At 40.4% G+C, this 27,130-nt stretch overlaps 2 protein-coding genes across 3 annotated transcripts in view; one reads left to right on the top strand and one right to left on the bottom strand.

Annotated features, from left to right (window-relative positions):
• Positions 1 to 212: 212 nt before the first annotated feature.
• Positions 213 to 17,501, top strand: Msh6 (mutS homolog 6). The gene is made up of 10 exons (XM_042675518.1): positions 213 to 546; positions 7,631 to 7,833; positions 8,805 to 8,974; positions 9,485 to 12,080; positions 14,606 to 14,871; positions 15,976 to 16,093; positions 16,224 to 16,313; positions 16,769 to 16,923; positions 17,010 to 17,209; positions 17,326 to 17,501. The coding sequence occupies exons 1-10, from the start codon at positions 293 to 295 to the stop codon at positions 17,405 to 17,407; spliced, it is 4,134 nt and encodes a 1,377-aa protein (XP_042531452.1). The 5' UTR covers positions 213 to 292; the 3' UTR covers positions 17,408 to 17,501.
• Fbxo11 (F-box protein 11) overlaps positions 17,468 to 27,130 on the bottom strand; it is a 92,567-nt gene continuing 82,904 nt past the window's right edge. For both annotated transcript variants that reach the window (XM_042675519.1, XM_042675520.1), the window contains exons 13-23: positions 26,714 to 26,799; positions 25,740 to 25,834; positions 24,525 to 24,647; positions 24,354 to 24,439; positions 23,054 to 23,130; positions 22,824 to 22,967; positions 20,754 to 20,864; positions 20,006 to 20,113; positions 19,728 to 19,836; positions 18,873 to 18,971; positions 17,468 to 18,785 (exon numbers count right to left, since the gene is read on the bottom strand). In XM_042675519.1, the coding sequence (XP_042531453.1) occupies positions 18,656 to 18,785; positions 18,873 to 18,971; positions 19,728 to 19,836; positions 20,006 to 20,113; positions 20,754 to 20,864; positions 22,824 to 22,967; positions 23,054 to 23,130; positions 24,354 to 24,439; positions 24,525 to 24,647; positions 25,740 to 25,834; positions 26,714 to 26,799 (1,168 nt within the window). In that variant the 3' untranslated portion in view covers positions 17,468 to 18,655. The remainder of the gene's footprint in view (positions 18,786 to 18,872; positions 18,972 to 19,727; positions 19,837 to 20,005; positions 20,114 to 20,753; positions 20,865 to 22,823; positions 22,968 to 23,053; positions 23,131 to 24,353; positions 24,440 to 24,524; positions 24,648 to 25,739; positions 25,835 to 26,713; positions 26,800 to 27,130) is intronic.

Genomic DNA, 27,130 nt, shown 5'->3' with positions numbered 1-27,130 from the left:
CTAGCGGACTGGGCCGGAGGGCGGGGCCGCAGCCTCCCCCAAGCGCTAGCTACGGATCTGCGGCTCGTCGGGCAGACCCCTCCCTTCTTCACGTCGCCGCGCGCCGGGGGCGGGGCCTAGCGCGCAGGCCGCCCGCGCAGGCCGAGGCGCCTGCTGATTGGCTGCCGCGGCCCGCGTACCTCCGGCGAGTCGCACCTCCCCCCCCAGGTTTCCCGCCAGCTGGAGCCGCGCGGTGGGGACGGTCCCTTTGGGTGCCCGGCCTGAGCGGACGGTTGGCTTGCGGACCGTCGCAATGTCGCGACAGAGCACCCTGTATAGCTTCTTCCCCAAGTCTCCGGCGCTGAATAATGCCAAGAAGGCCGGGGCCTCTAGGGAAGGTCGCCGCGCCGCCGCCGCCGCTGGGGCCTCCCCTCCCCTCAGCGGGGATGCGGCCCGGAGCGAGGCTGGGCCTGAGCCCGGGCCACAGGCAGTCGAGTCGTCGCCGCCGGAAGCAAAGAATCTCAATGGAAGGCTGCGGAGCTCGGCTGCACCTGCAGCCCCGACCAGGTAGCGGCGGGGGCGGGGGTGTGCGGCCGGGAGCCGGGCTGGGGGGAGGTGGGGCGGGCTGGGCTGAGCCGGGAGCACTCGTGTTGTTTGCAACCAGAACTCTGCTAGGGGCAAGGTTGGCGCGGGATAGGCGCGCCGAGTTGGGGCTCTGCGGGGGAAGACGGGTCCCGGAAAAGGCCTGCCGGGGAGGGGGGCGCGGGAGGGGAGGTGCTGGCAGCCCTGGGCTGGGGGGGCGACGCAGGAAGTGAGCGCTCGGCGGGGGGGGGGTGAGGCCGGAGCCGGGAGTCTGGCTGCTTCGTGCAGGGCGGGGGAGGGGAGGCGGGAAGGCGGAACGCCTGCGGGCACGCTGGGGTCGGGGAGGCAGTGTTTGGGGTGCGAGGGTGGTGTTTTTTTTCTCCTTTCCGAGTGATTTGGGGTTCCAGGAGAGGTTTGAGGCTCCTTAATGGGGAGGTGGAGCCCGGGACCAGTTGGTGGGCTCGAGGCTCAAGTTGGGGGGGGGGGGGGGGGGGGATGAGCTGCTGGAGGCGGGTCGGGGGGGGCGTGTCCTGCTGCGGGCGAGGCGTCTGATTGGACGGGGAGGCTGCGGGGGCGGGGCCCTCCCCAGGTAGAAAGCTGGTGCCGCGACTCCGGTGAAGTGGGTAGGACTGGGTATGTTTTTGCCCCTCGCGGGAGTTCCCGAAGTCGTTCCGGGGGGGGGGGCACGTGTGTACTCACGACTCCTTGTGAAGGAGTGGCACCAACGCGTGTGCTTTCGGGGTTCGGTTCAGTTGGAAAGCCCTTTGATGTGGCCCTGGGCTCGGACACGTGTGGGGACGCAGCCGTGGGAAGGCTAGCCTGCGGGAGCTGCCTGGGGAGTCTGAGGTTTCAGGGTTTGGCGGGGCCGCGGGAGACATTTTGAAAAGCCTGCTTTCCTGCGGCGTTACAGAGTGAAATGGGAGCCGTGTGAACCGACGAGGGAGCAGGGCTAGTGAGAGAAAAAAGAAACCTCTGTCGAACCGAAGTGTCTACCTTGTAACCAGTCACCGTTCTGTACTGATCTGTCCTGGAATGATTTACTTCTTGCCTTCACCTGTAACTGTTTAATGTTGTTTGTAACCAGCCACGTCGAGGATAGGAGTCCGTACTCATAGCTCAAGAGTAGACACCCCAGCCCCCCCATCCTTGAGTGGGAACTTTCTACCAACTTCACCAGCCTCTTCCGCTGCAGCCATCTGTCCAGTTCCAGCCAGTGACAAGACAAGACTCCCTTCTAGGGGGAACTTGTTACTTATGGTTGGAACGCTTTTAACTTTTTGTATTAGTCCTGCTAACCACTTACAAATAGAGTGGGAGGTAAACTCTTTGGCAAAGAGGGACAGCTTGAGCTGGAATGAAATCTGAGCGACCACCCTGCAGTGTGCCTGCCCAGCTCTGGGCATGGGGACCTTGGCGCCCTTCGGCACAGAAGTAAATTACCTTGAAGAAATCTCCTATCCTGTGTCTCTTGTGTCTGTTTTCTGACAGCGAGGCCGAGGCTGGCTTCAAACTCTTGATCCTGTTGCCTCCAGCTTTGGGGTAGCTGGGATTATGCCTGGCTTTCCCTATGTCTAGCTTTCTCTTTATGGTTGATCCTCCTGTTTGACAAGTCTGAAGAGGACATTTTGTGCTGTTGAAACATCACTCTGGCTGAAGTGTTTTTGTTGAGGAGACCTGTTTGGCATTAGGGAAATGTAGTGGCTAGAGATGGTTAGGGTTTAGAGTCCCAAGAAATAAATCAGTGTTGGTGGTTAGATGATGGAAGATGAGGGGGAGGCAGGAGTTGGAGTGATGTTTATGAAATAAGAGAAAAGTAGCTGGACTTTAGATTTACTTGGAGTTGTATTTTTTTGTTATCAAGATGGTAACAGCTGTGAGTGAAGGCTTCACTCACTCACTCAGTCATGGCTATTCTGTTTCCTACTATCCCATTCCAGTGATTATTGTATGTTGATTGATGAGAAGCTTTTACTTCTGTTCCTCCTTCATAGACAAGAAAAGTATATCCAACTAATGCTCTTTTAGGTTCTTTTAAGTTGTAGGTTCTTTTCTTGAGACTTCACCTAAACATTTATGCTAATATTTCTCAAGTAATGCCAATTATTATGTTATTGTAAAAGGAAGTTCATATTTTTGTTGAAGATACCATTGTAGACTCATATTTACTGATACAACAATTACTAAAGATTGTAAGTTAAAGCAATTAAAACAAAAAAATTGTTTTAATTGCTTTAACTTACAATCTTTAGTAATGATAGGAAACTATTTGATTGAAGTATGTTCCTTTTACTGTGAATTCTTGGATTCTTGGAAACTGCACAATTAATAGAAATGAACATTTAAAGTTACCTGTAAGGAATTAAGTTTACATACACAAAAATGAGTGAATTGAACAAGGATGTTTCTCATTTGTAGAGCACTTGCCTAGCATGTGTGAGGCCCAAGGTTCTATCCCCAACAGCACACACACACCCCTACACCTGTATCCCCAACAGCCCCCCCCACCCCACCCCACCGACACCTGTAGCTTTAAATTCTCTTTGTTGGCATTAAGACAAATTTTAATTAGGAAACTTTTAAAAAGTTTTATTTCAATACCTGCATAATTCTCTTTGGCTTGGAAACCACTATTCCTAGGATCAAGATTTTAAAAGTGTAACACTTGGGGCTGGGAAGGTGGCTCAGTGGTAGAGCACTTGCCTTGCATGCCTGAGGCCCTGGGTTCGATTCCTCAGCACCACATAAGCAAAAAGAAAAAAGCCGGAAGTGGTGCTGTGGCTCAAGTGGTAGAGCCCTAGCCTTGAGCTGAAGAGCTGAGGGACAGTGCCCAGGCCCAGAGTACAGGCCTCACGATCGGACCCCCCCCCCCCCAAAAAAAAAAAAAAAAAGTGTAACACTTTTTCTTAAAGCTTTTAGCATTGGAGCCTCAACCTTTGGAGTAGTTGAGACTGGATGTATCACCATACTTGACTTTTTTTAATCTAGATTTTTTTTTTTTTTTTTTGGCCAGTCATGGTGCCTGAACTCTGGGGCTTGGGCACTGTCCCTCAGCTCTTCAGCTTAAGGCTAACGCTCTACCACTTGAGCCACAGCGTCACTTCCAGCTTTTTCTGCTTATGTGGTGCTGAGGAATATGGAACCCAGGGCCTCATGCATGCAAGGCAAGCACTCTACCACCTAGCCACCTTCCCAGCCCTCTTTATCTAGATTTTGTACTCTTGACATTTATAGTATATTTCTATCTTTTAGCAGACATCAAGTTATATTAAGTCTCCAGATAAAAGGTTATTTTGAAGGTAAGGTGACGTTGAAAAACCACCATGCCCAGATCTAAACGTAGATGTATTTCTAAATACCATTTTATTAAAAAAAATTGTTTTTTAAAAACCAGTGAGAGGGCCCAGAGAGGTGGCTCCTGCCTGTAGTCCTAGTTACTCAGTCAGAGATCAGGAGGATCATGGTTGAGAAAAATAACAAGCAAATCAGGCTAGGGGTGTGTGGCTCATGTAGAGTGCTCATAAGAGGCCCTGAGTTGAAACATTGCCTTGCCCTTGCTCAGCTTGCTTGCTGGGTTGATGTGCAGATACTTGATATTTTGAGCCATGCCTCATAATCAGCAAAAAGAGTCTCACAGAGTTTCCTGCTGGGACTGCCTCGGAATTGTGATCCTCCAGATCTCAGCCTCTTGAATGCTAGTATTACAAGCTTTTATCACATTTTTTTCCTCTCTATTGAGGATGCGTATTTGTATTTCAAATATATACGAAGACTTTTTAAAAAGACATTTTATATTCAGTTTTTAAAGTTGGGTGCTTTGGAAAGGAAACACGTATTCTTGACCTTGAGGCTTAAAAAACATTTACAGTAAGTTTGTACTACATTTGTACAAATGACAGTTCTAAAGTAACAGCTCTTATAAGACATAGGAATAAAACTAGAATGAGTAGCTTATTCATGTGTAAGATAGTACTTTTTTCATATTTTACAAATAAGAAAAATTTCAAATGAGGACTTCCACATGCCTGAAAGTTTTGTTAGAAACTTGATTTACTGTGGTCTTATTTACTACCCCTCTCCCCCTTTGCGTGCTACTTGGAGGGCTTTGAAATCAGGATCTCACGTACCACTCAACCACACCTTAAGCCCTGGAGTTCACCTACTCCCTCTGTCTCTCCCCCAGGCTTGAACTCAGGGCCTTTTTGCTCAAGACTGGTACTTAACCACTTGAGTCATAACTCCTGGCTCTTTGGTGGTTAATTGGAGATAAGAGTCTCAGACATTCTTTAAACCAAGATCCTAACATCCTACCCCCTCAGTAGCTAGGATTACAGGCATGAATCACTGGTGCCCGCCCTTGAACTACTCTTGAAGATAGGAAGGAGTTTTTAGGAGGAATTTTGTGTCGTAGTTTTGCTTATGAGTTTTGATGTAGTCATTAAATTTCTCTGGGAGATACAGTGACACCTGGGGTTCTTGTAATCTTTGTTGTCTCATAACAGATAGTATAAAATTCCATTGGGTTTGGACCACTCTATTCTCTATTCAAGTATACTGTCACATTATACGTTCATTTTTTTGTTTGAGACCTAGACTCAATCTCAGTATCTTACACTATGGCTCATTGGCTGTTGTGTACCACCTGTGCCATGCCTCCACCTCCAGTGTACATTCTTTCTCTGTTGTATGTACTGGTATTGGGGCTTGAACTCAGACTCATGCTCTCATTTGGCTTTTTTGCTCAAGGAATGGTGTACCACTTGAGCCACACCTCCACTTCTGGCATTTTTGCTAGTTAATTATAGGTAAGAATCTCATGGACTCAGCCTAGGCTAGCTTCAAACTAGGATCCCTAGATCTCAACCCACTAGGATTATCTGATGAGCCACCACTGTGTTTCTGCTGGGCAAGGTAGCACTAGCCTATAGACTCAGGTCTTAGGATATTGAGGTGGGAGGAATGCTTGAGCCCTGAAGTTGCAGACCAGCCTGAGTAACATAGCCAACATAGCCCTCCCCAACCACGAAGTTTTTTTAAGTAATACTGGGGTTTGAACTTGGCCTTGTGCTTTCTTGATCTATGTCCCCAGCTCCAGCCATGTAGTAGTAGACCCAGAGATTGTGAGACAGTATTCATGGGCTTGTTTGTGTAAATTGAGAGTATCCTTATAGAGCCCTTTTAAGACTAGTACAAACTGAAATAGTGCTCCTAATCTGGCTTTTCTTAATATTCTAAACTTGAAAGTTTCTGCACGCATTATCATGTTTTTCTTTTTCTTTTGTAGTGCTGAGAATTGAATATGGCCTTACACATAATCTAGGCTCTAATACTGAACTATATTTGTATTTTTTGGAGAAAGAAATGTACTTCAGGATCAGGTCTAAATCAGGTGGCTTTTAGTTAGCTATTTTTCAAGAAATGTCTAAGGTATTCTTGTTGTAATTGTTAAAGTTTGCGGTTAGTAAAGATCAGTTTAATACACTTGGGTGGGAATCAACAGCTGTTGATCGATTCATTAGTTAAAGTATTCTAGCTACAATCTTCCCTTTCCTCCTTCCTTTCCTTTTCTCAGAGAAAACCCTCAAGGGCTAAGTCAGTTTTGTTAAGAATGCTTTTGTTTTTATAGGCATATGTATGCACTCTTTTTTTTTCTTTAAAAAAAAATTAGGCACTTATTTGTTGACAGGTTTTTCTATAAAAATAGTTTGGGAGGTCATAGTACTAGATAGCTTTTGGGAGTATTTGGAATACACAGGAACTGGACAAATTAAAGAAAGCATAATTAATCAGGTAATATATTTAGCATAGTTATATATAGAATCAGCATGTCTTCCCGATACCTGTGGACTAGATCCTCTTTATAGTATAGGTATGATTCACTAAGACTTTTATTCTTCTAGTGTTCGGAATTGAACTAACTCAAGGCCTTGTAAGTTGCTCTTCTATCTACTAAATGAGTCAGGCAGCCCAATACTTTTTTCAGTTTGTCAGAATTTCACTAGTTTCTGTCTGCCTCCATGGAACTCTGTTCCTTGTCCATCAGAATTTTGTCATAGATTTTAAACTTCAAATCATTCTGAAAAATAGTTTCTCATTTAAGTACTAGAATTACCAAGATTATTAATGAAGATTACAAATACTAGAATTTAATTTGTGTTTGTCTTAATAATTACACAAGCATTATAATACCAGTCTTTGCTAATGTTTAAAAAGTTATCTGAACATTTGGCTTAAAAATAACTAGTTCTGCTGAGCACTGGTGGCTCACGCCTGTAATCCTAGCTACTCAGGAGGCTGAGATGTGAGGAGGTTCAAAGCCAGCCCAGGCAGGAAAGTCCCTGAGACTCCCCTTAATCACCAGAAACCCAGAAGTGGCTCTATGGCTCAAGCTGTAGGGTGCCCGCCTTGAGCTAAAGAGCTGAAGGACAGGGCCCAGGCCCAAAGTTCAAGCCCCACGACCTACTAAAAAAAAATAATAGCTGGGCGCCGGTGGCTCACACCTGTAATCTTAGCTACTCGAGGTTCAAAGCCAGCCCCAGCAGGAAAGTCTGTGAAACACTTATCTCCAATAAACCACCAGAAAACTGGAAGTAGCACTGTAGCTCAAGTGGTAGAGCTCTAGCCTTGAACTGTAGAGCTGAGGGACAGTGCTCAGGCCCAGAGTTCAAGCCCCATGACCAACCAAAAAAAAAAAAATAATTCTGACCCTTTTTTTTTTGGTGCTAGTACTGGGGCTAGAACTTGGCCCTTGCACTCTTGTTTAGCTTTTTTGGTTAAGGCTGGTGTTCTACCACTTGAGCCACACACCTAGTTAATTGGAGATAGAGTCTCTTCATTTATGTTGCCTGAGCTGGCTTGGAACCATAATCTTCAGATCTCAGCCTTTTTAGCAACTAGGATTATAAACATGAGCCACCAGCATCTGGCTAATTCGGGGACCTCTGTGCTTGAATATTAAAGCCAGAGGCTTCATGAGTCTTATAACTTGTTTGGAATTGTTTATTTGTATAGATAATTGTATTTAAAGTAACCTAACCAAGTTATAACCAAGTTATGTATTTTCTTTTGTCAGCAGTTCCTGTGACTTCTCACCAGGTGATTTAGTTTGGGCCAAGATGGAGGGTTACCCCTGGTGGCCTTGCTTGGTTTACAATCATCCCTTTGATGGAACATTCATCCGGGAGAAAGGGAAATCAGTCCGTGTTCATGTGCAGTTTTTTGATGACAGCCCAACAAGGGGCTGGGTCAGCAAAAGGCTATTAAAGCCATATACAGGTAAGAGGGTAAGGTTTACTCTGTGTGCGAGAATGAGAAAGACACTTGTATACAGTGAAATTGTGTTGTTTTCTTGTAGACTGTAAGACTGGAAAGTTGGAGAGTTCAGGCATGAGATGCAGTTAGTCTTTGGCTTGTTATGTGGGATGGAACTTCAATTTCTATCCCGTTGAATAACTTACAACTGTTTATAGCAATTAAAACACTTAACACAAAATTAATCTTACAATTGGGGTTAATAACTATGAAACTCAGATACGAGAAGGGTAAGCTATGCTCATCTTGAAGGAGGCAAAAGTAGGATACAACATGGATCCGTGATGCTCCAACAAAGATATATACTCTATTACGCCCCAAGATTGTCCATTTGAGTTGTATTTCAAATTTGAATTCTGGACCTACAGCTTGCGTTCTTTAGGCCCAGTTTTACTACAGACATCAGGAGTTCTGCATGTTTAGCCTCACTTTGGCTGGTGCATGCCTAGTCTCTTGGATTGAACCCAGTGTCTCACAAGCTAGGTAGAATGTTTTGCCATTGAACTTTATTCATTCTCAGTCCTGTGAAATCAATTTTAAATGAAATAAAGGAAATTTTTACTTAAAGCAGGGACATTTAAAGTTCATTTTGATCGTTTTTGTTTTGTTATCTGATCTAATTGCTTTTTGGATCTAACTTTACTGAGTGTTCCAAAACCAATTTACATTTGCTTGACTTGAAGAAGTATGCCATACTTGTTAGGGTCATGGCCCCAAGTCATTAGAAGAAACTATGGTCTTGGTGACTCAATAGTTAGGGCAACTTAAGAATAAAAAGTGGCAATTCCAGTTTCAATAGCAGCTTTTTCCTGAAAATTCTTTTTGGGTTTTATTTATCTATATGGGTTAACAAAATAACAGCGCATTAGAAATTTTGTTGTAGATTGAGCCAACTATTCATCCAACAAGGTTCTTATTTATAAATATGTTTCTAGGTTCAAAATCACAGGAAGCCCAAAAGGGTGGCCATTTTTATAGTTCAAAGTCTGAAATACTCAGAGCAATGCAACGAGCAGATGAAGCCCTAAATAAAGACAAGATTAAGAGGCTTGAAATGGCAGTGTGTGATGAACCCTCAGAGTCAGAAGAAGAGGAAGAGACAGAGGTGCGGCATTCATTTAGTTAAGGGGGGAGATTGGTGGGGCAGCAGGGAGAAAAACAATTGTGATGGGAGAGTAATGAGGTGACTTAATTTTGATAGGTATACATGTCTTTCATTGTGGAAACTATCTGTGTGTATGTGCACACTTCTGTACCTTCTTGTATCATAGGTTAGATTATATAAAATCTTAACAGTTGGTCATCATCAAACAACCCCACTACAGTGCTCCCAATAGTCTCTTGCTCAAGAGTGTCTTCAACTCAAAGTCCTGCCTTAGCCTTTCAAGTGCTGGGATTATAGACCATCACCAGGCCCAGCCATGACACTTGATGATACTGAGAAGGAAAACAATCATTTCTGGAGGTATATGAAGTTACAGCATACTGAGAGATTCCACAGCACTATTGTAGTTTTTCAAATCTTGCTTTTATTATTTTTGGTGCTAGAAATGAGAAGTAGGTCGTTTTACATGGCTCCCAGTCCTTTATTTTAAAATGTTTTCTTGTCTGTCAGGTAGGTGCAACTTATGCATCAGATAACAGTGAAGAAAAGGACAGTGAAGCTGAAATGCAGCCTCAGAAACAAGGACCTAGGAGAAGTAGCCGGCAAGTAAAAAAACTAAGGGTCATATCAGACTCAGAGAGTGATGGTGACTCTGATGTGGAATTCAAGCCCAGTACTAAGGAGGAAGCTAGCAGTGATGAAATGAGCAGTGGAATGGGGGATAGTGAGAGTGACGGTCTGAGCAGCCCTGTCAAAGTTGCTCCAAAACGGAAAAGAATGGTGACTGGAAGCAGTACTTTTAAAAGGAAAAGTTCAAAGGAGACACCTGCAAAAGTTTCAAAGGAGATGCCCGCAAAAGTTCCAAAGGAGACATCTGCAAAAGTTTCGAAGGAAACACCCGCAACCACCAAATGCATAACTGGAATTTTGGGAAACAAGACCACGTTGAGTGCTTTTTCTGCCCTTCAAAATTCTGAACCCCACGTCCATGTTAGTCTAGGTGATGACAACAGCCCCCCTACTATCTGGTATCATGAATCTTTAGAATGGCTTAAGAAGGAAAATAGAAGAGATGAGCGCAGGAGGCGGCCTGATCACCCAGATTTTGATGCATCTACCCTCTATGTGCCTGAAGATTTTCTTAATTCCTGTACTCCTGGGATGAGGAAGTGGTGGCAGATTAAGTCTCAAAATTTTGATCTTGTCATCTTTTACAAGGTGGGGAAGTTCTATGAACTATACCATATGGATGCTGTTCTTGGAGTCAGTGAACTGGGGCTGGTGTTCATGAAAGGCAGTTGGGCTCATTCTGGTTTTCCTGAAATAGCATTTGGCCGATACTCAGATTCCTTGGTGCAGAAGGGCTATAAAGTAGCACGAGTGGAACAGACTGAAACTCCAGAAATGATGGAAGCAAGATGTCGGAAGATGGCACATATATCTAAGTTTGATAGGGTGGTAAGGAGGGAAATTTGTAGGATCATAACCAAGGGTACACAGACTTACAGTGTGCTGGAAGGTGAGCCCTCTGAGAACTACAGTAAGTATCTTCTTAGCCTCAAAGAAAAAGCAGAAGATTTTTCTGGCCATAGTCGTGTATATGGCGTATGCTTTGTTGATACTACACTGGGCAAGTTTTTCATAGGTCAGTTTTCAGATGATCGCCATTGTTCCAGATTTAGGACTCTGGTAGCACATTATCCTCCAGTACAAGTCTTGTTTGAAAAAGGGAATCTTTCAGTAGAAACTAAGACAGTTCTGAAGGGTTCATTATCATCTTCCCTTCAGGAAGGTCTGGTACCTGGCTCCCAATTTTGGGATGCAACTAAAACTTTGAGAATACTGCTTGAAGAAGGGTATTTTACTGAAAAGATCAGTGAAGGCAGTGGAGTTGCATTACCCCAGGTGCTTAAAGGTATGACCTCAGAGTCAGATTCCATTGGATTGACACCAGGAGAGAAAAGTGAATTGGCCCTCTCTGCTCTAGGTGGTTGTGTCTTCTACCTCAAAAAATGCTGTATTGATCACGAACTTTTATCCATGGCTAACTTTGAAGAGTATATTCCTTTGGATTCCAACATGGTTAGTACTACAAAACCAGGTGCTATTTTTACTAAAGCCAATCAACGTATGGTGCTAGATGCAGTGACATTAAACAACTTGGAGATTTTCCTGAATGGGACGAATGGTTCTACTGAGGGGACCCTGATAGAAAGGATCGATACCTGTCATACTCCCTTTGGAAAGCGGCTTCTGAAACAATGGCTTTGTGCCCCGCTCTGTAGCCCTTTTGCCATCAGTGATCGCCTAGATGCCATAGAAGACCTCATGGTACTCCCTGACAAAATCTCTGAAGTTGCAGAACTTCTAAAAAAGCTTCCAGATCTTGAGAGGCTCCTGAGTAAAATTCATAATGTTGGATTTCCCTTAAAAAACCACAACCACCCAGATAGCAGGGCTATAATGTATGAAGAAACCACATATAGTAAAAAAAAGATAATTGATTTTCTTTCGACTCTGGAAGGATTCAAAGTAATGTGTAAAATTATAGAGATTATGGGAGAAGTAACTGAAGGTTTTAAGTCCAAAATCCTTAAGCAGATAGTGACTCTACAGGCAAAAAGTCCCGAAGGTCGTTTTCCTGACTTGACTGCAGAACTGAACCGATGGGATACAGCCTTTGACCATGAAAAGGCTAGAAAGACTGGATTGATCATTCCCAAAGCAGGATTTGACGCTGATTATGACCAAGCACTGGCCGACATAAGAGAAAATGAACAGAGCCTCCTGGAGTACTTAGAGAAACAGCGCACTCGAATGGGCTGTAGGAGCATTGTTTATTGGGGGATTGGTAGGAACCGTTACCAGTTGGAAATTCCAGAGAATTTCACTACTCGTAATCTGCCAGAAGAATATGAATTGAAATCTACCAAGAAAGGTTGTAAACGATACTGGACCAAAACTATTGAGAAAAAGTTGGCTAATCTGATAAATGCTGAAGAACGTAGAGACACATCGCTAAAGGACTGTATGCGGCGACTATTCTATAACTTTGATAAAAATTATAAGGACTGGCAATCTGCTGTAGAATGCATTGCAGTGTTGGGTAAGAATTTGAACAGTAGAATTTCTCAGGCCTTAGTTAAGTAATGCTAAACTTTAGTAACAAGATAATGTATATTGACAGATGCATATATACTTTTTTTTGGTCGGCCATGGGGCTTGAACTCGGCCTGGGCGCTGTCCCTCAGCTCTTCAGCTCAAGGCGAATGCTCTACCACTTGAGCTACAGTGCCACTTCCGGTTTTCTGGTGGTTTTATTGGAGATAGGAGTCTCATGGTCTCTCCTGCCCGGGCTGGCTTTGAACCGCGATCCTCAGATCTCAGCCTCCTGAGTAGCTAGGATTACAGGCGTGAGCCACCAGCGCCCAGCTGCATATATACTTGTTGCTCATAGTATCTTAAGTGTTGGCTGGATGTTGGTGGCTCACACCTGTGATCCTACTCAAGAGGCTGAGATCTGTGGATCGCAGTTCAAAGCCAGCCCAGACAGAAAAACCCATGACATAGTTATCTCCAGTTAACCATCAGAAAACCAGAAGTAGTGCTTTGGCTTAGTGTTAGAGTGCTAGCCTGGGGCAAAAGAGCTCAGGTACAGTACCCAGACCCCAAGTTCAAGTCCCACTACTGAAAAAACATTACCAGGTTGAGGCATGGCTCAAAAGGTATAGTGCCTGCCCAACAAGTGTGAAGCCTTAGGTTCATCTCCCAGTACCACAAAGAAAAAAAAGTCTTAATAGTGGGACAACTTTTACTTTCAACAAATTTCAAGTTTTTCAGCAGTACTAGGTTAAATTTCTTGGGTTGGGGGTTTGGAAGCAGTACAGGGTTTGCACTCTGGGCATCACATTTGAACTCTTAGATCACTTTTGCCACACCTCAGCTCATTTTGATTTAGCTAATTTTCAGACACTGTCTCCCCACTGATGTCTGGGGCTGACCTTGGACTTCAACTTCCTATTTCATACAGGATTACATGACACTCTATGCCAATTTGTTGAAAAATTTTCAGTAGCATTTTAGACTGAGCTGGCCTTGAATTATGATCCTATCCACCTCTCAAGTAGCTGTCGTTATAGGCATACCACTGCACCTAGTCACAGATTTTGTGTTTTTGGCACTTGTTAGGCAAGTGGTGCTATCTAGCACTTGAGCCACAGCCCAGCCCCTTTTTGCCTTATTTTTTTGAATAGAATCTTGGGTTTATGCCTGGGCTGGCCAGCTAAGCTTTCAGCTAGCTGGGAAGAGGTGTATACCTTTATGCCCAGTGATTTGTTTTGTTTTGTTATTGGCCAGTCCTGGGGCTTAAACTCAGGGCTTGGGCACTGTCTCTGAGCTTCTTTTGCTCAAAGCTAGCACTCTACCACTTGAGCCACACCAGTACTTCTGTCTTTTTCTGTTTATGTGGTACTGAGGAATCAAACCTAGGGATTCATACATGCTAGGCAAGTACTCTACCACTAAACCACATTCCCAGCCCCATACTTCTGTAGGTTGAGATTATGGTCTTCAATTTTTTTGCCTGGAATGGCCTCAAACTTGAGTAAACTAGGATTTCAAGTATGAGCTATCTTGCTCAACTTTGACTTTAAAAATTTTAAAAATTCACTTTTGCTGTGCTTGGAATTGAATTGAGGGTTTCATGTACACAAAGTACCCCTCACCCTAGCTAAAATTCAGTTTATATTTAATTCTGTTTTTAAAGTTCTGAAGTCTTTAAATGTTTTGAGTTAGATTTAAGTTTTTTTTCTTTTTGGCCAGTCATGGGCTTGAACTCTGGGCCTGGTTGCTGTCCCTTAGCTCTTCAGCTCAAGGCTAGGGCTCTACTACTCAAGCCATGGCGCTACTTCTGGTTTTCTGGTGGTTTATTGGAGATAAAGACTCTCCCGGACTTTCCTGCCCAGGCTGGCCTCCCGAGTAGCTAGGATTACAGAAGTGAGCCACTGGCACCCGGCTAGATTTATCTAAAAATTTAGCACAAGTATAGTTTGCTTGAATTTAAAAAAAAGTTTTGTTGGTGTTAGGTATTGGACTTAGGATGTCAAGCATACACTGTAAACTGAGCTACACCCCTAGCTTCATAGCTCCAATGGTCATATTTGTAACACAAAATTGGTTTGATCTGAACCTTGTATTTTAGTGTGTATGGTATTGGATAGTTAAATAATTTAAAAACTCTTTCCTTAGCTTGGATAGTTGAAGTTGGTTAACTTATCTGGTTCCTAAGATTTTAGTATTACATGACAATGACAACTTTTAGAACATTCTGCTTCCAAGCATTATGCCCCAGGATTCTGTTAAATAACAGGCAAATGTACTACTATTTCATCCAAGTGCTACATATATTGTGAAAATATTAAACAGGCTGCTGTTTGATTTTCAATAACAAGGTCACCTAATAGTAAAGATATCATTAACTAGAGTATTAGTTAGTAGGAAAAGCATGTGTCTGTCAGAAAGCAAATTCCAAGTAAAATGCATCTTAGAAGACTTTATAGAACTTTATAGGATTATAGTTTACTGTCAAGAAACTCCCCAATGATGAAGCCTTATTTTTATTCTTTTTAACAGATGTTTTACTGTGCCTAGCTAACTATAGTCAAGGGGGTGATGGTCCTATGTGTCGCCCAGTAATTCTGTTACCAGGAGAAGACACTCTCCCATTCTTAGAGCTTAAAGGATCACGACATCCCTGCATTACGAAGACATTTTTTGGAGATGATTTTATTCCTAATGATATTCTAATAGCCTGTGGGGAAGAGGAGGAAAATAGCAAAGCCTTTTGTGTGCTTGTTACTGGACCGAATATGGGAGGGAAGTCCACACTTATAAGACAGGTAATTCTTTATGTTCTGTTAACGTAGAGTGTGCTTAGCATGCATGAGGTTCTGGGTTAAATCCTCAGCAACTTCTTTCCAAAAGAAAACTTGTAATACTAAGAATGAATCTTTTTCATATAGCAGTTATATAAATTATTGCTTTAGAAAGCAAAGGGGAAAACTTGTTATAGAAATTATATTCCTCTCATTGGTCAAATATTTTCTCATGTTAAAAATAAAGGGATGGCTGGGAAGGTGACTCAGTGTTTGAGTGCTTGCCTTGCATGCATGAGGCCCTGGGTTCGATTCCTCAGCACCACATAAGCAGAAAAAGCCAGGAGTGGTGCTGTGGCTCAAGTGGTAGAGTGCTAGCCATGAACTACAGAGCTCAGGGACAGTGCCCAGGCCCAGAGTTCAGGCCCCATGACCCACAGAAAAAAAGCGGGGGATACCAGGAAAGTTTCAGGTTATGATAGATATAGTCACAAAATATAAAGAATGTATGTAAAAGTGATGTTATTTTGTTTAGTCTGGGGATTCCACCAGGGGCCTTGAACATGCTTCTATATTTGAGTTACAACTTTTACCCTCTTGTCTCTTTTGGTCCTTTTAAAATTACTCACTTGTAGGAATCCTTGCAAAAGCCTGGCAAACATATTCTGACAAGGAAGTAAATAAAATGACTTTGTTAACTATTGGTTTAGGGAAGGTGTGATAGTCTGTTTTATTTTATTTTTTTACACCAGGGATTAAAAATACTTCTGTATTTTTCAAGATGTTATAAAGAAAATCTGAAGAGTGAAAAAAAATGGTATTAGAATTGGATCCCCTGAAATAGATTCACTTGATCTGTGTTCTTAAGCGATTCCCAGCTGGTTCTCCTCTAGACAGGGTTGGGATCACTAGTGTCGTAGAGGTAGACAACAGGCTCTGATGAAGAGGTCCTGAGCATTTTGATTTGCCTAAGCCTCATAAGCAAATGGGTTTCAGATAGAACCAGTCTTTCTAGAATCATGAATCTCAAGTGCCTTATTAAATAAGGATTCTTAGGACAAATATTCCTGTGTTTAGGTTCTTTTAATACCAGTCAATAATAAAATACCTTTTCTCCTACCTTCACAGGCTGGTCTGTTAACTGTACTGGCTCAGTTGGGTTGTTATGTACCTGCTGAAGTATGTAGGCTCACACCAGTTGATCGGGTGTTTACTAGACTTGGTGCCTCAGATAGAATAATGTCAGGTGAGTAGTTCTTTTCCTCCACACCTAAGTCATGTAAACTGCTTGTGTATGAGTTGTTTAAACCTGATGTTTAGTGTTTCAGGTTTTATGAAATGCTTCAGACATTCTACAGTGACTTTTTCTTTTTTAGGTGAAAGTACATTTTTTGTTGAATTGAGTGAAACTGCCAGCATTCTTACGCATGCAACAGCACATTCTCTTGTGCTTGTGGATGAATTAGGTAAGACAAAATTTTAATGTGAAGGCTATGTTAAAAAAGTACAATTTTTCTAAAAAAATCTGGAGAACATATAAGTGGCTTACAATAGCTACTCACAAAAGATGAATGTAAGAGTATTTTCCTGTTTCATAATTAAAAGGTTTAATAATTAAAGCTCTAAATTTCTTAACCATATAAGATGAAAATTACTAGTTCCTTAATAGGAAGTTTCTAGACTTGAGCAATACTCAAAAACTCCATGCCACAGAGACTTGCTAATAAGACTTCTTGTACAAGGCCTCTCCCCCTTTATCACTTATTTTGCCGAAGCTGCCTGCCTTAGTCTCAGTGGCTAGTTACATTATAGACAGACAATACTACAGTGATACTTTTCTGCATTCACTTGTGAGATGCACATCCCTTTTGTTATAAGCCTGTTGAGTAATAGACAATGTATGCATATTTCGCTTCCACAGGAAGAGGTACTGCAACATTTGATGGGACAGCAATAGCAAATGCAGTTGTTAAAGAACTTGCTGAGACCATAAAGTGTCGTACATTGTTTTCTACCCATTACCATTCATTAGTAGAAGATTATTCTAAAAATGTTTCTGTGCGCCTAGGACATATGGTATGTGCAAACTGTTTATTCAAACATTGTTTATTTTTGACGGAATCAAGTGGGTATTTCAACTGCAGTTTTCTCCTTCCTTTAAGGCATGCATGGTAGAAAACGAAAGTGAAGATCCCAGCCAGGAGACCATTACTTTCCTGTATAAGTTCATTAAAGGAGCTTGTCCTAAGAGCTATGGCTTTAATGCAGCAAAACTTGCAAATCTCCCAGAGGAAGTTATTCAGAAGGGACATAGAAAAGCAAGAGAATTTGAGAAGATGAATCAGTCACTACGGTTATTTCGGTAATTATATGTATTAAAATACATGATTGTTTTTTAGTAAATTTTTAATGGGAAAGGGGGAGGGATGATATACACCATGACAAAGTTTAAAAGACACTTTTTATTTTTATTTTAAGGGAAGTTTGCCTGGTTAGTGAAAGGTCAACTATAGATGCTGAAGCTGTCCATAAGTTGCTGACTTTGATTAAGGAATTATAGACTAAACTACATTGGAAGCTTGGAATTGACTTTTGACGAAGGTGGTAAATTCAGACAACGTTATGATCTAATAAACTTTATTTTTTAAAAATGACCATTTTTCCATTTCTTTCTAGGAAATTAAACCCTTTTAATTCTTACCTACCTTCTACATAATGGTTATTGAATACTCCACAATATATTAAGTCTAGATGTTATGGTACATGCATACACTTTCAGGCTGTTTATACCCACTGTCACCAATACACATAAATGGGGGGAAGACGGGAGCTATGAAACGGTATAGGGCTGTATATATATATATACTGGTCTCAGCTTGTAGGAAACTTTTAAATTTCCAGCAGTTTTGTCTAAACTGTTCAAAAAAAAACTATGAACAGAGTTCAAATACAGGACTGTTTTGAAGAGACTTTCTGAAGTGTACTTTAAAACATAGTAGTTTAACCTTTCACAAAACTGAGTTACAAGAATACTTTTGTTTTACAGTGCATCCCTTCCTAGGAAGTCTCATTAAAACACTCACTTTTTCTAGGGGTGATTTTGAATGCTGCATGGGGAAGGGAAGGAAATAATAGTCTTAACTTTTCTTAAAGGATACCAGAAACATTGCTGGATATAATTTAAGATTAGTGTTTTCTCTTTCATAGAAAGAACGTACATACTGGGACATGAGTACAGTTACAGCAAGTCTAGGTGTGCTAACAAAACAGGGCACATTCAAGTACAATAAGATTTTGCTTGAAATTAAAAACAAACTACATGAGATTAAAGCATTAAAATCATATTTCTCAATCTGAATACATGTTAAAAAAATCAAAAGAAACGCAGAAGTGCTAGCTCACATTTTTACCATATTACAAAAGCAATTGGTACCCATGTCCATAAAGGCAGCAACAAAGCTGCTTGTCTATTGAAGATTACTACTGCAAATTAGACTGCATTCAATGCTAGTTGTAAAAACACCAGCTTTTCAGAAAGTTGGTATCTGTACAAAATTGCAGCTTATTTTCTTCACTTCTGTCCTTTCAAAAGTCTTTACACAGTAATGCTAAAACACCCAGCTTTGAGATCCTGAGTCAATATATTGCCACTTTCTTTTTGGTAGCTTGAGCTTCATAGTGTCAACTGACCTTTTGTATCCATTTTTTTAATACAGTCTCTTCCTGTAGCATGGGCAAATATTTTCTTCCAAAAAATGTTTTAAGTTATGATGTTAGAATGGCAGGATTTTTTCTTTAGGGAAGGAATTCAGTTGTGCTGCAATGTATTAGATTCTATAGGTGGAGCAGAGTCATATAGTGTGTCTGTATCGTGTGTAGGCTCACCAGCTAATGTACAAGGATTAGACAGTGTTCCAGCACCACAGTCACAGAAAAACCTAAAGCAAAACGAAAACCCAAAAATTAGGAAAGTAAGGGAGAAAATAATTAGGAAACATAGTATATACAGTAAGTGTGCTACATACCTATCATGTCTAATAAATTCTACATCATGTCCCTGATGGCACTTCTTAATGCAGTTCACACAAATGGCATTTCGATCTGTGGTGTTGCAAGTGTGACATCTAAAAAAGCAAAGCCTTGCATTATTTTTCTTCGAACAAGTCAAGAATTCAAAATACATTTTCTGTTATTTGTTTGAAAACAAAAGTAATTGTCTTCGGAGATTTTGTTTTTTCTTGAAGTACTGGGATTTGAACTTAGGCCTTGTACTAGCTGGGCAGGAGCTCTGCCACTGTGAACCAGGAATGACTTTTTTTTTTTTTTTAAAGTTGTAAAAAAGCTGTGTGCCCGTGGCTCGTGCCTGTAATCCTAGCTACTTAGGAGGCTGAGATATGAGGATCATGGTTAAAAGCCAGCCCCGGCAGGAAAGTCTATGAGACTCCAATAAACCATCAAAAAACCGGAAGTGGTACTGTGGCTCAAGTGGTAGAACGCACGTCTTGTGCTGAAGAGCTGAGAGGGACAGTCCCCAGACCCAGAATTTAAGTCCCACAACCATCACCAACAACAAAGTTGTAAAAATAAAGCTGTTAAGTCTTGGCTGAATCAATTTGGGAAAGTAGTCAATGTTCACTAAGTGGAATTAATGACAAGCTTTACTTTTACAGATAAACACTTCCATATTTTGATTAGTACTGTGTTGTATACTACGTATTACATAGTAATGGGTTTGATTATAAACTTCAATGTAGACAATATGAAAAAAAATTTCAGTTCCTTCCTAAGATTGGCAAGCAGCCAAAAACTGGTAGGTACCACTGCCAGCTTACAAAGGAATTGTATCCTTTTCTAGGATTCAGATAACTTAGAAATAATACCTGTAAAAATCATGCATGGGATAGCTGGTATAACTTGATATTTTATATAAACATTGGCCTCTACTAACAGCCTTTTCTATGGCATCTTGATTGTTCATTATTTTGTTATCTGTAATAAAAGAAAAGGAGAAAGGATTACAGAAATGGAAGTGGGTTTGAACAAGTCAAAACAGGTGGGTTTTTGTTTTTTTTTTACTCTTTTGGGAAGGGACAGGAGGATTCTACGCAGTGACTTCTGATTACCCATGTATTTGTAGTCAGAATAGGCACCAACATACCTTTCATTGTCACGTTAACACCAGATGCTAAAAATAAGCCTCCAAATCGGTTGTTAAAAATCTGATTGCCTTCTAGTGTTGCAGTTGCATGATTTGTAATTTCAATACCTGAAGTAAAATTTACAAACAAGCACATATATCACTATGCCATTTCTTAAACCCAAAACTACAAATGCTGTAAAGTGCTTAATTGGTACTTTTTTTTTTTTTTTTAAGAAAAAAACATGTTGAAGGCACATTAATCCTCTTAATAAGTTCCAAGTATTTTAGATTCTACTGCTGACAAACAGAAGAATACAGTGCACAGAAGTAAGTTTGGGTAGGAGTTAGTTTACATACTAGAGAGAAAAGGAATGTCTGGATTTTGTACGCATAAAAGTTTAAATGTTACCTATTTTTTTTTTGTTTTGTCGGTCGTGGGGCTTGAACTCTGGGATTGGGTGCTGTCCTTGTGCTCTTCAGCTCAAGGCAAGCGCTCTACGGTTTGAGCCACAGTGCCACTTCCTTATTACCTATTCTTAGTGGTAGTACAGGGCCCACATATAGTCTAATCATTCATATTTTATAATTACTAGTGGGCAATAAGAAGTTTGGCATTGAATACAAGAATCTAGAACGACACTGTCAAATAGAGAGGCATTCAGCTATTTTGGCAGCATTCACTACACAGTTTAATAACCCAAGTAGAATACATCAGAAAATGAAACACTAGAACTATAAACAAGCCATAACAAGGGAAAATACAAACCTGCAGCAAATCCATCAAATATTCTGTTTTTCCTTAAAACTGGATGACTATTAGTGCTGATGAGAACACCTGCTTGAGCATTCCTGAAAATATCATTTTCTTCAAGGAGACCTATAATAAAATATTTCCTTAGATTAAGGCTAATGCACATGATAAACTTCACTAATGTTTCTGGTGGTAATTTGATTTTCCTTTTATTTCATACACAATGCATTGTAAATTCATAGGACTTTTTCAACCAAAAAAGTTTTTGCCAGCCTTTATTACAAGAGTCATTACCTGATTTGTCTCCTTTCACCTGCTGCATGGTTTCCAGTAAGTATGTCTTAACTCTATCATGATTACTTTTAATACTTTAACTTGCCATGTTGTCTTTCAGCTTACTTGTACAAGTATGTTAACTTGGGACTCAACTCAGGACCTGTGACAGTCTTACCACTTGAGACACGTCCCCATGTGCTTTTGTTTTTAGTGCTTTTAGGACAGACTCCTGCTTTTGCTTGGATCAGCCCACATTTGAGTAGGTAGGGCAAAAGGCATGTATGACCACATTTAGCTTATTTTTGACATAGGCTCTTAACTGCGTGAGCTGGCCTAAAAACACAATCTTGTCTTTACCTTCTCAGTAGGTGGGACTACATGCATGTACCTTTATGGTTAGATGCTCTGCTACATATTGTGACATCTATGTGTGTACCTTGTTTCAGCTCAGGAAGGCTTTCTATCTCTTACCCTGGCATTGTAACAATGAGAGTGAGCTGACGAATCAATGCTTTCAAATGCTCTACCCTTTAGCTATATGAGTGAGCAAGTTACTTACCTTCTTTTTAGACTGAGTTTCCTTATCTATAAAATGTATATAGTGACCCATTAGGGGTGCCACTGCTGGTAGGAATGTAAACTTGTTCAACCACTCTGGAAAGCAATATGGAGGTTCCTCAAAAAACTAAACAGAATTGCCCTATGATCCCGCAATTCCACTTCTTGGCAACTGTCCAAAGTATCACAAACCAGGATACAGCAAAGCCTCCAGCACAACCAAGTTCATTGCAGCACTATTCACCATAGCCAAGGTATAAAATAAGCCCAGATAACCCTCCTCAAAGGATGAATGGATCAAGAAAATGTGGTATATATACACATGGGGTTTTACTCATCCACTGGAATAATACAATGTGCCACACTCCATTAGACTAAATTTTATGGATATAGTACTGTTTTATTCACCATTTTATCTTTAGCATCTCTATCACAGTGGTAGGTAGATGTTTTGTCAGCATTTTATACAACCAGTGGAAGTGAAATAATTACACTAGGAATGTAACCCCCCCCATTTGCCAATGAATATATTCTGCACAAACTTAACTGCAACAAAAAGCATTTTTGTATTTTGTGTTCTCACTTTCTCTTGTACAGATTTGTATCAGAGAACCGAATTACTAGATTCTAAACTTGAGAGTACATCATTAATAGGGCCATCACTGCCTGCCTATAGTAGTAACTTTTGTTCATTAAGCCTTAGCATTTTTAATTATCCTTCCATGTAAGACACAGTATGATTTTCAGTTACTGATAGATTTGCATTCAGGGTTCTCCTCCTATTTGAACAGCATAAACTGGAACTTTTTGCCTCAATGAGCAGGGAAGTTGACATGTGGATACCAAATCAGGCAGACTTAGGCTAATTTAATTTTGTTCTTTAACAAAAGCCATACCTGTTTACTACATCTTCATATATTTAACATACCAGTTAATTTCTCACACTTAGGTCTTAATTTTAACATTTATTGTATGATCACTATACTGAATAATAAAAGGTCCAGAATGAGGAAATAAACAAATTCTATCTTTAAAAAGCTTTACTGATAAACTGGCAGAGGAAAAATGGCTACAAAAGGAAAAAGTAAGCATTTGTCTTCTTTAACTTTAGGCATGAATTTAAACCATCTCAAAATTTGATAAGGAAAAAGATTCATTTATAACACTAGTTAGCAACGTTATTAATCATTAAAGATATAGAAGAATAACGGAAAATTGATTTTTTCACTAATGCAAAATTAACAACAATACCTCGACCCCCATTAAATATACAGATGCCACCATCTCTTCCATCATGGATTTTATTTCTTCTTAGAGTAGGATTACTATCTGTCTTAATCCATACGCCAGCCATAGCATTGTCAAATATTTCATTGTCTTCTATACAGCCTAGTCCTATAAATGCAAACATTTAGGCGTGTTATTTAGAAAGTATATTTCTAAAGTTTATTAACATAGAGAACAAGATGAATTAAACATACCAGAATTATAAACTAGAATTCCACCATTCTGTCCTCCCCAAATTTTGTTGCGTCTAATTTTGGGGTTGCTTCCAGTCCTATGGGTAAGATAGAAAGTAAGTAATACATTTAAATAATTTCTACTTCTGTATCCCATGTGGAGACATTCACAATTAATCATACAATGGGGTCAAGATGCTCTGATGTGCTATTAGTAAGGAAAATTATTTAAGCCAGGCACTGATGGCTCACACCTGTAAACCTAACTACTCAGGAGGCTGAAATCTGAGAATCTCTGCTGGAAACAAGCAGACAAAGCCAAAATATTTATCTCCAATGAACAAAAAGCTTGAAGTGGAAGGAGCTGGGTGCCAGTGGCTCACACCTGTAATCCTAGCTACTCAGGAGGCTGAGATCTGAGGATCACAGTTCAAAACCAGCCCGGGCAGGAAAGTCTATGAGATTTATCTCCAATAAACCACTAGAAAACTGAAAGTGGCACTGTGGCTCAAGTGTTAGAATGCTCACCTTGAGCTGAAGAGCTGAGGGACAGCGCCCAAGCCCAGACTTCAAGCCCCACGACCAACCAAAAAAAAAAAAAGCGTGAAGGAGTGTGTAGCTCAGGTGGTAGAACACTAGCAGTGTGTGACAAAGCCAAGCAAGAGTGTGAGTTTGCATTCAAGCTTCAGTAGCATCACAAAAGAAAAAAAAAAGATTTAACTCACTCAATCATGTATTTCCTAAGAAATGAGTAAAAGTATCACTACAGGGCATCCAAATATGTAAACTAAATTGAGGCTAACTTAAATGGTATATGTTTGCCTTATGTAAAAATGAAAGGATGACTTACATAATCACAAAGATTACTAGAGTTCTGGAAAGTTAAAATATTAAAGAGTATAAAAATGATTTTTTTTTTTTTTTTTAGATGGTTGTGGGGCTTGAACTCTCGGCTTGGGCGGATCCTCTGCTCTTCAGCTCAAGATGAGTGTTCTAACCATGAGCCACAGCACCACTTCCTAAAAATGCTTAATTTTATAAAAATAGAAGCTCCTATTTTACTAATGACATGCCAGGCATAGGGTAGAAATGCAGGGCGGTAGAAATGAGCTCTTACGACATGTCACTGGTTCCTATCCAACCAGACCAAGAAAAGCTACATTCTGATAATTTAAGAGTAATAAGAATGTGAACATACACATACACACACCACACCCCAGAGGGATAAAGGACTAGGTATTTAACAATAAGGAAAATCTTTCCACATAGTCCAAATACTCCCAAGACTTCCCCAAAGCAAGCCAAATGTGAAAACATTTACCTTATTTGAACCCCTGAATACATATGATTATAGATATCATTGTCTTCTAGCACTCCATGTCCATTGTCATAAAAATAAACACCAACCTAAAATAAAATTTTAAAAGTTCAAGTGATGTTTTCTTTACAAGGCAGTATTTTCCAAAAAAGCAAGTATAAACTGTCATCTTACCTGTTTGCCACTGTGTATCCGGTTTCTTCTCAGTACTGGAGTGCTACCAGTTGTCACCCAGACCCCAGCCAGAGTATTACTATAAACTTCATTTTCTTCTATTACTCCTTGTCCTTTTTCATGCTAAATAAAAGTTACACTGGTTACAATTAATATGCATCTCTAAGCAAGTACAGCATGTCCTCCTGTTAAAGATGGTCATGTAAAACATTTTGATTTTGTTTTTCTGGCTGGTAATGACACATACAACTTTTTTTCTCTTTTCTTTTTGGGTACTAGTGCTAGTGAGTGAACCCACGACCTTCCATGTGTTAAGAATGTGTTCTGAGCCAGGCGCCAGTGGCTCACGCCTATAATCCTAGCTACTCAGGAGGCTGAGATCTGAGGATCGCAGTTCAAAAGCCTGCCCGGGCAGGAAAGTCCATGAGACTCTTATCTCCAATAAACCACCAGAAAACTGGAAGTGTGGCTATGGCTCAAGTGGTAGAGTGCTTGCCTTGAGCTGAAGAGCGCAGGGACAGCGCCCAGGCCCAGAGTTCAAGCCCCACGACCAGGGGGGATGGAGGGTGGGGAAGAAGGAATGTGTTCTGCTGAGCTAGTGGTCATAGCAACTCAGGAGGCTGAGCTCTGAGGATTATGGTTCAAAACCAACCTGGGTAGTAAAGTCTGTGAGATTGTTATCCTCATTTAACCCTAAGCTACAAGTGGAGCTGTGCCTTAAGTGATAGAACACTAGCCTTGAACAAAACAGTTAAGAGACAGTACCCAGGCCCAAATTTAGTCAGCTGCTGATTAATTTAAATACTTTCACACACATAGAATAAGTCATTCACATAATATCAGGAAGAACAAAAGTCTATTTTCTAATTTTTTTGGTGATGCTAGGGATTGAACTAAGAACTTGGCACCTACAAAGCAAGCACTCTATCACTTGAGTTATGTTCCTAGTTCTATTTTCTAAATATTGAAGATAGTTACAAAATCACACCCCAAAAGTTGAATAGGGCCTCCCTCAAACTTGATGTAGTCCCTTCAATCCTTTCTCTCCCCCCAGTTTTCTGAGAGGTGGGAAAGAAAGGGGTACATACTGTGTAGCCCAGGATGGACTCAAAACCTTTTTTTTTGGCTCCTACATACTGGGATTATAAACAAGTATGTGCCACTACATCTAGCTTCCCCCAGTTTTGATACATGAGTCTACATATTGTAACTTACCACATAAATTCCACCATGTTGTCCATCATGGATTTTGTTATGTCGAACAATTGGACAACTGTTTGTCCTAATCTGAATTCCTGCTAATGCATTGCCTGTTTAAAAATAAAAGTTACACAATGTCAATACTTAAAAAAAACCAGTGAGACATAGACAGACATTTATCAGGCAGTAGGTAAAAATTCTTACATCAGAATTTTAATGAGCATTACAAGACCAAATTAAGTGAACTTGACTGTAAACAGATATAGAGGGATTATAGGTGGTATAGTTGTAGTATGGTTAAGAGTAGAAACTCAAGCCAGGCTGCCAAGTACTGAATTTCAGTTCCTGTATGACACTGAAAAAATAATTTAACTTCTATGTCCTAGCCAGTATTTAATAATATCTACTTAATAATATTTATTTCATAGAATTGATGTTGAATAGTATATGACTTAATTGAAGTAAGATGCTCAGCACAGGGCCTTCTAAAGCTTTATCTGTATATTATTCAGATCAACTACCCAAATAGCCCATGAATACATTGGTGTCTAGCACATTGTTTATCTAATCACTGTTAGGTGAAAGCTTAATGAGATGTAGTTTAATTCTTTAATTGATTCAAAATTTATTAAACTGCCAATTAAGTAATTTATTGTTAAGCAATGCAATAAATCTAACCAAATGGAGTCTTTGAGGCTATGGTCTTACATTTTCTTTGGCATATGGCAAAGTGCCTGGTCTACAGGAGGTACTGGGTAAAAGCTTCTTAAGTGAGTATATCAGAATAATCTTTATTGAGCACTTAAAAGAAATCAAATAGGGAGAATGATGAAAAGAGTTATAACATTGATCAAGATGCATTGTATTCATAAACTGATATGTTGAACTGAAACCCCTTTGAACAACTACTTAAGGATAATAAAATAAAAAGAAATCAGTACCAAACTAGTATCAAGGCTAATTTTTAAACAATAAGACCATATACTTACCATAAATGTCATTTCCTTCAATAAGGCCTCGTCCATCACCAAAGATGTAAACTCCTCCTTGATTTCCATTAAATATAGAATTCCCCCTATAATTATGTGAAATAATTTTTATCACAACATCTATTTATCAAAGCTTGTTTTATGTAACTATAATGCTATTCGTGGCATGTAAAAATTATTTAACTTCTACAGGTAATGACACTCTGATAGGATTTCTAAATTTTCTTTTAGTTCTTTTAATACCAAAGTGCTGGAAAAACCACCTATTACTTGGAACAAAAATAGCATTTGGTGCTGGGTGCTAGTGGCACATGCCTGTAATCCTAGCTACTTAAGGAGGCTGAGATTTGTTCAAAGCTAGCTAGGGCAGAAAAGTTTGTTAAGACTCTTATCTCCAATTAAACATGGAAAAAGCCA

Source organism: Dipodomys spectabilis, unplaced genomic scaffold (genome assembly GCF_019054845.1).
Source record: "Dipodomys spectabilis isolate Male_0828 unplaced genomic scaffold, ASM1905484v1 ptg000026l, whole genome shotgun sequence".
In the NCBI taxonomy this organism is placed as follows: domain Eukaryota; kingdom Metazoa; phylum Chordata; class Mammalia; order Rodentia; family Heteromyidae; genus Dipodomys; species Dipodomys spectabilis.
The sequence above is the reverse complement of the archived record's forward strand: the minus strand, read 5'-3'. Positions and strand labels throughout refer to the sequence as shown.

What these genes read in the sequence shown, in the direction of transcription:
- Msh6 (XM_042675518.1), top strand. Translation starts at nt 293, where the DNA reads ATGTCGCGACAGAGCACCCTGTATAGCTTCTTCCCCAAGTCTCCGGCG. An exon ending in AGTCCACACTTATAAGACAG is followed by an intron (nt 14,872 to 15,975) that starts GTAATTCTTTAT and finishes CTACCTTCACAG; the next exon opens with GCTGGTCTGTTAACTGTACT. An exon ending in TGTGCTTGTGGATGAATTAG is followed by an intron (nt 16,314 to 16,768) that starts GTAAGACAAAAT and finishes TCGCTTCCACAG; the next exon opens with GAAGAGGTACTGCAACATTT.